The 9,626-nt window shown below is 33.2% G+C and overlaps 1 protein-coding gene across 1 annotated transcript; it reads left to right on the top strand.

Annotated features, from left to right (window-relative positions):
- Positions 1-232: 232 nt before the first annotated feature.
- Positions 233-7,139, top strand: LOC149775813 (uncharacterized). Its single transcript, XM_089943521.1, has 4 exons — positions 233-304; positions 2,603-2,643; positions 3,842-4,036; positions 5,857-7,139. The coding sequence occupies exons 1-4, from the start codon at positions 233-235 to the stop codon at positions 6,485-6,487; spliced, it is 939 nt and encodes a 312-aa protein (XP_089799647.1). The 3' UTR covers positions 6,488-7,139.
- The last annotated feature ends 2,487 nt before the right edge of the window (positions 7,140-9,626 follow it).

The raw sequence follows: 9,626 nt of genomic DNA, 5'->3' as shown, positions 1-9,626 counted from the left end.
GCGATGAATGTGTGATTTTATAACTATTGAAACATTTATCACTTCAGTTCATTGCCTCTTCAAATCAACACAATTCCATTGCCTGAAATGACAAATGAACGCAATCGACACTAAAGAAAGTTTTGCCATTCTTGATAATGGGGTACTTTTGAATTCCATTTCACTCTGATGATATGTTACCACAAAAATGTATTCTGGCTCAAAAGGATTGGTGTCGTTAGTAAACTTTATCATGGAAGAATTGAGAAAGTGTAAAGAGCGCATGTCAAATAGGATGGAAGCAGAGAACATTATAAGGACTCAGGTACGTGGAATTGAGATTTTAATGGAGGACTCCCTGCAGGATGTATCAGTGCCTGTTGATTGAGCTACGTGGACAAGCTCGTAGTATCCTTGACAAAACCGATATCAATTCTATGCCAGTCAGCGAAGACCACCGGTACAGGGCCTCGCAAGTCTATACTGGGCATAGGGGCAGACCTCTTTATGACATAAGAAAGGAACAACTACAATTTTTCATCGGTAATTTCTTAACTCAACTGACACACTAACATGCTGTATATTATATTTACATGTTCCATTGTTATCCCCTAACACATAAGCAGTGTTTACTGCTTCCAACTTCTTTATTTTTCTGATGTTCATGCACAATATTTGATAATGCTTCCGTATGCAAGCAAATCATAGAGGTGTCATTTTTAAGCGTTGATTGTTTTCAATATTGTAAGACATGACATTCTTTCTTGAGTATCATTATCTGTCCGTCTGGCTAAATGATTTCGTTATCCTGAATATTATAAGGTATCGGGATTTAAGCTGTTTATGCAATAACACTTAGGAAATGATAAATGGTAAACATCAGTTAGGTAATGCCACTGAGTATATTATTCGCACACCACCCCGTTTGTTTGTACCCCGTTACAAATTTTGCAATAAAAAAGTATCAAGAACATAAAGATGCACGAAATTAAGTAATTTCATTCACTGATTTATAATTTCTAACTTACAGTTGATAATAGTTCCCTAACACTGCGGACCTATTGGCATTTCAAATCAAACGGACGCTCTCGATATAAACAAGCGACAGATTGCTCACTGACCTTTTCTGGTTTATAGAACAGTCCATTTCATTAAAAATGTCTATGTTTAATATTTCGTGACCAAACTGAGCAAATAAAAAGGACAACTCTTGTATACACATGCTAGAGACATGTAACACCAAATATTTCCGGAATTACTTAAATTATCAAAGACGGTGAACTACATTACCCCTGTTGCTTAAAAACATAGACTTGCCTATGCAAATATGGCGACTATGTTACTTACAAAACTCCCGTTTGATTCGAAACGCCAACAAAATGACAGTGCATGGCACTCTTTGGTGACAATCAGGTTAGAAATTATGAATTAAATGACTAAGTTTTGTGAATTTTTTTTATATCCTTGATGCATTTTCGTTTTAACATCGGTTTGTGTGTGTGTGTGTGTGTGTGTGTGTTGGCAGGTTTGCAAATAAATGGGAGCATGTACGAATATTTTAGTCCTTAAAGAACCATGTATTGAAATTTAATATATAGTACTGTCAAAGACTTCACATGCTATTCTACAATCGATACTTTTACCACCGTACATTAGAAGAGAAATTGTGTTTTCTTTGGTTTGTTTGCATGATTCTTTATTCCACATGATATATATATATATATATATATATATATATATATATATATATATATATATATATATATATATATATACATATATATATATATATATATATATATATATACATATATATATATATATATATATATATATATATATATATATATATATATATATATATATATATATATATACAGTCATGTAATGCATTTTTTTCAAAATTAATTAAATTATTTCATAACGCAAAATTTTTCTCAAGTAGAAAGTAGAAAAAGATAGGATATTATTAGAAACATATATCCTATGTGTCTCAAAATAACCATTGCTTTTATTTTCATTTTAATTAAATAATATTTTTATTACCAAATGCTGTAAAACATTATTTTAAAAAGAATCTGTCTGACAGTTTATATTCATATGGTGTTTGCATCACTTTATAAAACGTCACACGTGATTGGGCAATCTCAGCGTGCTTTGACCTCATGTCTGTTTATTGACGTCATCTGTTTTCATGCATCAGAATTACACGTGCAGTTTGAACATTATTATTTTCTTTTCCTGTTTGAAACTTCATTCGTTGGGTATTTGGAATACAAGTTAAGTGGCTAAGACTTCATCGTGTAAGAATAACTATACTATATACCTTATGATGTTTGCACACGTTTGCCCAAGAACTCAAAATGATTTTGAACCATCGTGATCTCGCTCGGGCTCAAAACGTCTTCCTGGTGCAAATTTTGTATTTATCATACACATATAATTAAAATGTGTCTATAGTGACTGTTAATAATTTTTATACGCTGAAATTTTGTGTTTTACACATTACTAACCGATTTATATTCTCTCTATTATATCCACATAACATAAACCTTTATATGGAAAATCTTTCTCGTGATTTGGAAAATTATTTGTAATCACGTCTGTATTAATTTTTCTCCAGAAAATTACATTACATCAGGAGATATGGCAAGTTTGCTTGGGGTAAGCAGGAGAACTGTAGAGCGGAGACTAGCAAACTTCCGCTTGACTCATGGGATACGATTCAGTGATATAAGTGATAATGAGCTAATATCGATGGTGCATTCAATAATCAACAACTTTCCTCGTTCAGGTAAGAGTTCTTTTTCTTCAACTAAATGACTTTTCTGTGTACAGTAAAATAGTTGTTATTTATGTTCATTGATGTGTATATTGTTATATCAGTTTTGAAATTTTTATTGGGGATGGGGCTTTGCTTTTCAGCAACTGTTTTTAAAGATCAATTAACGACTCTAACTTTGTAGTGACTCCTGGTCATTTTTTCGTACAGCGACTTTGCCCAACATAGCCCAAGCGCCGACTAAAAGATATTTCGGCATGGGGCTCAAACTGTAGATAATAACTGACGTGTGTTAAAAGCTCTCATTTTTATTTGCAACAAGAATGGTATTTAAACAGATGAAAACATGATCATTGCTTTCATAAACTGTGCCGATATCGTTTAACTGCCGGTGATTGTCGTAGACTAACAAGTGCCGTTCGATTTGCATGTAAAACGAAATCTTTGTGGGAAAGCTTAAAGGCATTTAACTGTCTTGAAAGTATTGGTCCGAAGTTAATCAGATTCAACAAACAAGCGATCTTGCATACATTTATCCTATCACATTTCAAATTCAGTCCAGTGGCCTGCTACTTCTGCAGCGACCTGAACACTACTAAGCTTGAAAAATACAACAACAAAAGCGTCGTATAGGTGTGAGTATGATTATTTACTCAAGCATTTATCATTAACTCTTAAGGCAAAACTGACAACCCTGAAAGTGTGCAACTTAGATCATGACTTTAGAGACTTTCAAATTCTGAATAAGTGTGCACTTCCCAATGTTTGGATAATTTTATATGTTTTAAGAATATAATAAATATTTGTTTATAAATACAATTTTAGATAGTGAATTATGTTAATTGCCCCAACAATGAAAACCTCATTGTATGGCAAACAAATAGTTTATGTATGCAACTGTCATTCTGTGGAATGAGCTACCGAATCACCCAAGAGACCAATCACATTTTAATTCATTTAGATCCTTAATTTTATCCTGGAATGGTACCGACTGTAAATGTTATATCTGCAAAAAAATAGATAATTTTTTTTTTATGAATTCAATGCTTGTAGTCATGTTTTAAATACTTGTTTCTTTAGGTTTAAAGGCAATCGAAGGTCATCTCATTTCACAAGGTATCCATGTACAAAGAGAGAGAGAATAAGGAGAGCAGTTAGAACTGTAGATCCGGTTGGACAACAATTGAGGCAGTTACGGTGTATACAGCGAAGGGTTTATTCAGTTCCGTCCCCTCTTGCCTTGTGGCATATGGATGGCAATCACAAACTGATACGGTAGTGTTCCACTCAGTTATATTACATGTGCTAACAATAAAGTTGTGTGTAATCTCTAATTCTCAGTACCCAAAGTTTTGTTAATTTAATTTCCTAGGCTCCGAAATCCTAAAATTAAAAGACACATAATTTTACTCCATATTTTCTATATCTTAGTATCTCCAAGATAAAACCTTTCAATTCTGAACACATTTTATTGGAAGGAAAAAATTTACAGCATAAAAAATTAAATCACTTCTCTTAAATAGTTCGGACGTATAACATGAAAATTCGGCAAGGACATCATAACATCAGATCCATCAATGGCAGTTAGTTACTTGTTAATGTAAGTATTATTAACGATATTTAATACATGTTGATCTTGTACGTTGATGATGATTAGATAAGGGTAAATTTGGTACTTATTTTCCCGAGTTTTATAAGTCTATCATGTTGGAAATGACATATAGTAGTGGGTCAAGTTGATGAAATAACGCATATACAAATAATCTCTCAGACATGTTTTGTTCCTCATGTGATCTTGTCGTGTTATATGATATTCATATTAATTGCTTAATGTGCCCAGATGATTTGATAATATATGCATCTAAAAGTAATGGCTTGCAAAATACCGACGGAAACGGTGTCTAACTCTTTAACACTAACACAATTTGAAGTAATATTTCATGTAGTTGGTAAACTTATCAATAATTGGCAATTAAAATAAAATTAATTGTACTGAGGTTAGAAGAACATAATAATTGTTTAATGCTCTGGTAAGCTTGAATATTTTTGTCGAAGTAAAAAGTAGCCATCGCAGACAAATGCGAAGGTAGGGGGCTAAATTTATAAACTCTATTTTTCAACCTATTACAACTTACGATCATGAAATTTTACATAATCGACTCTGATTGATGTAAAGAGGTTAAATGTCATGAATGTTTATGACTAACTATTTATTAGGATTTTGACATTTTGTTTTGGACATTAAAACGTTTAGCAGCATCGAGTTAGCGGAGTATTTCCATCTCATATGCAATGTTGAACACATAATACCGGGTACATCTATCGGAACACCCAAAGGACTCCCTTGCATACAAACGTGCACATGAAAACACAAAACAGTGACACGACTATATAGTGCAAGATTCTAACAAGCTTAATCAGATATTTAGGATTTGAACATGTTTGGGAGATAAATATTAATAAGCTTGTAACAGAAACAGCTTCAAACATTTGTACAGTTGAAACTCGCGGTTGTCTCACAGCTATTATTCCAAGAGATGCTAAATATTACTCCATTTGTGTAAACAAAGCAGAGGCCGAAAAACATTTTGCCTGCATTGGTTATAAATATAAAGACAAGAGAGAAATATTATTTCATATTTTTGAGGAAACTGGGTTTGATATTCATATGACATCAATAAGTTATTTGGTCATTTAGTATTCATGTTTAATTAAGATATGACACCAATAACTATGAATCTTACAAATATCTGAGCAATACAATGTTTAATAAGAATGAATCAAGAATGTGTTGACATTCAATTGCTTAGCAAACTTTATAGGAACACTTGGAGATTTTCTTCAGTTATAATGCATTTCTTAGCTACTTTCAAATATCTTAATAACGGGAGTTTACATTTAACACTTATGTATGTGGAGTGTAAGGTATGATGGACGACATTCGAGAGTGAGAGATCAAGCAATGTGTCAGTGATCTACTTTATATTAGATAATAATACGCGCGGTGTTATCATTGTTATATCCATCTCTTGCAGGAAAGCAATACATTTTCTTGTCTCATATAACGTGGAAAGCGATATACATCTATTCTGCAGATGGCATTTTGTAATACACGGATGCATCGATGGTTTCACAAGACTTATTGTCTACCTAGCTTGCAACTGTGATAATAGAGCTTCAACAGTTTTAAACCATTTCACTGAAGCCGTTTCCAAATGGGGCCTTCCTTCCCGAGTGAGAGGGGACATAGGTGTAGAAAACCGTGAAGTTGCTCAGTACATGCTCTCACACCCTCCTCGGGACCTTAATAGGGGAAGTTTTCTAACTGGAAAAAGTGTCCATAATTCGAGGATAGAGAGGCTATGGCGTGATGTGTATAATGCTGTGCTTTCTTTATTTTATGAGCTTTTCGTATCATTGGAAGTCAAAGGCTTTTTTGATCCAGATTCGGAGAAACATGTCTTCTGCTTGCATTATGTGTACAGAAATGTGATAAACGACAGACTATTCCAGTTTATGAATTCATGGAACAATCATAAATTGAGAACTGAGAACAACAAGACTCCCTGCCAGCTATTTATACTTGGACTGCAGCGTATATTTAACGAGAATCAAGTAATTGCTAACGAATACTTCGAAGAATTAGATCAGGCGAGAAGCTTGTCTCGTTTTAAGCAATGTGGCCTATTGGTAAAGAAAGAAACCAGAAAGACTGAGGAGATTTGAAACTGGGCACTATACAATCTCCACGTTCCTTAAAATACCTACCATTATTTTATCAATGTCTCTGTGTGTGTGTGTGTGTGTGTGTGTGTGTGTGTGTGTGTGTGTGTGCATCTAATTAGCAGTGTATGTGATTACGAAAGTCATAACAAATGACTACAACTTCACAGTGTGCTACTTCGTTAAGTAGAAAGTACCTGTATTTTCGAAATATATTCTATCAAGCTCATAAAACATACCAAATTTACAATCAGCGAAACATTACAATAACAATATAAAGCAAAATTCCATGCATGTCAATATAAATAGCATTTAAAGGACATCTGATTGTAACATTTCTGCTTTATATAACTTAACAGACAGTATTCGACAAAATTTTTAGAATTTCAGAAAACTGTTTGTCCAATATCGAGGAACAACTTCTTTTAGCACGGAAAACTTTCATGAGTTTACCATGCAGAGACCAAATTACAAATTTGTTTATTGCCGGTTCTGCAAGACAGTATATGCTATTCTCTTAGCCTAACATTTATTGGTGATATTTGGAAGTTAGAACTGTGCCACCGTAGCTCATTCTCTTAAACGAATTCATTTCTTAAGAGCCAAACTTAATTGTGTCTTCGAATAATTTTTTTTAAACTATAAAAAATGAATGAATACATTGCAGACAAAATTATTATTAGTATTATTTTCTTCATTTAGGACGCTCTACCAGAGTATGGAATGGATCCAGATGCACCGTTACCTGAGCCAAGTGATGAAGACAATATCGACGTGCCATCAACAGAGCTACTTAATGAAGAACAGTTGCATTCTTTCAATGCCAAAATGCGTGGAATTCACGTAGCTGACCTTTCTGACATTGAACCATATTTGCATGCTTTAGATTCTGTTGATGAGGTTTTGGAAGTTTGAAGTCGATAAATCATGTACTCTATTACATTTCCGTTGATTATATGGGGCGATTTTACTTTCTGCAATTGCTCAAAGCAGTATCTTGTCATCAGTGACAACTTTCTTTCATTCCTCCATTTGTAATTAAATTCATCTTAACTCCCTATTTGTAAGATTACAAATGTATTAATAACATAATCTTTGTTCCTTATTAAATAGACTGTGATCCAATACAGCTCTATGCTTAAAATAATAAATGAATAACTTGCGCAAGACTTCGTCAACTGAAATCTGAGTATCAAATCTACTCCTAATAGGTATGTCCGATTGTACTAAAATCTAATTAATAGTGTTGATAGTTTTTGTATTATAAAAATCCAATAAGCGGTAATAGAACATGCTTTTGATTTAATTCAACTGAAATCTCCGCAGAGTATGCATCTTACCTGTATTTATTCGTATTTATACAAATTCTTCAGTATTATCAAGCATTTTTCTGTGTAATTCAGGGATAGCACTTTCCGTTCTGTTTGGTGTATATTTGTTATCCTCCATGATCGATTATATGTACCCTGATTTTTGTCTAAGTTAATTTCAATCAATGAAAATGTCACTTACACCGAGTGAAGGCAGTACTTTAATAAATAAATACAAATTAAATAATTTATTTATCAACTGAAAGTTGTGTTCTAGTTCTATCTTTTAGTTTCTTTTAAGTGTAATCATCATAAATGCAATGTGTCCTCTTGTAACTAAACGTAAAATGCGTCAATCTTTCTTAGCAGCTATGTCCGCGCGCGTTTCTCCGAGAACCTAATTAAGTGCCGGCCGTGTTTTGATAACTGACTTGTGGAAGTATTTGTTGTATTGTTGCATTGAACGAAAAGCTGACCTCCTTTGTATTATCACGTTAAATATGTCTTTTGAATCAAACAAAGGAGGTGGAATTAAAGAAAAGTTAAAAGGCACAAAAATCTTATAAACTTAAAATCTAGTGATCCCGGTCGTATGTCGTGTGAACTCGCTTCATTTGAATAATCGAACACTGTTATAAATGTTATCGTGTATGTAACATAAACTACCTTAAATTAACAGACTCTTTCATAACTGTTATCAAAGATAGCAATGCAGCCAAGCGAAATGAATACTTCTTAAAATAAAAAGCTTGTTTCACAGATACGGACCATTGTGGGCAAGCGAGTTTCAGAGAAGTTTTGAACTGGCACTTAGAGATATCCTCAAGGATGATAAGAAGTTTCATTAATACTTCCAATGAAATCACGACATCAATATTGTACTAATTGAACAATGCAAAAAATGAGTTTCGACATAGAAGATCGTTTCACGAAATAAATGTCGCGTTTTTTGTTTTTGTTTTTTAATAAAGGATTCTTGTTTGGGGTATATCAACATTTAGTCTAGTTCCCTGCTCTGTGGACTCCCGATTTGGCAGGATACTATTAAACACCACTATGGGAATTAGACTCATCAATAAAATAAAAAGCATTGACGTGTTACACAGATTTTTCGCGTACATGTGATGGTTGTTGAAACTAGTTAGAACGATCTTTTACAAGTTGGACATTTTTAAAATAAATGTTATGTATACAAAATAACGAACAACTTCATTAGAAAAGCGCGTTATTAAAAATTGTTATCGACGTGATTGTAAAATGAGGATTCAGTCAGTAAACAGTGCAATTCCCTAACGCCCCCCCCCCCCTTCTGTTTTCTCGATGTCAAAGCGAATTTTCAATTTGTGGAGGTACCTCGGTAACTCGCGCCCTCGCTTATAATGCGGTCTATGTTTGTGGACCCTGTTGTGTACGAGTTATCGAGGGAGAGGTATAATATATATATATATATATATATATATATATATATATATATATATATATATATATATATATATATATTGCTATGCCCGTCTCACATTAAATTATGCCTATATTGTTACGTATTTATTGTTTTTTCCTTTTTGGTGCATTACTTAAGATTGCAATGAAGGTACATTAATATGTGTTGACTCATTTCAAAATCAATCTTAATAATGAACCTGTTTATAAGTTTGGGGTAATTTCACATTTGATGATTAAGCCTGATGAGTTATGTCGCAGTGAGAGGTATTGTGAAACATGTGAAATGGGAGGTGTTGATAGATAGATCTAAATCGAATAGGAAATTAATGCAACGTAGAGCCTTAAAGTGTATACAAGGTATAGGAATTGAACAATGAATTCATTCCGAT

Source organism: Sinohyriopsis cumingii, chromosome 19 (genome assembly GCF_028554795.1).
Source record: "Sinohyriopsis cumingii isolate HCF-2022 chromosome 19, ASM2855479v2, whole genome shotgun sequence".
Classification (NCBI taxonomy): Eukaryota; Metazoa; Mollusca; class Bivalvia; order Unionida; family Unionidae; genus Sinohyriopsis; species Sinohyriopsis cumingii.
Note: the sequence above shows the minus strand (reverse complement) of the source record. Positions and strands in the feature narration are given on the sequence as shown.

What these genes read in the sequence shown, in the direction of transcription:
- LOC149775813 (XM_089943521.1), top strand. Translation starts at nt 233, where the DNA reads ATGGAAGAATTGAGAAAGTGTAAAGAGCGCATGTCAAATAGGATGGAA. An exon ending in ATATGGCAAGTTTGCTTGGG is followed by an intron (nt 2,644 to 3,841) that starts GTAAGCAGGAGA and finishes TTGTTTCTTTAG; the next exon opens with GTTTAAAGGCAATCGAAGGT. An exon ending in GGCAATCACAAACTGATACG is followed by an intron (nt 4,037 to 5,856) that starts GTAGTGTTCCAC and finishes TCTATTCTGCAG; the next exon opens with ATGGCATTTTGTAATACACG.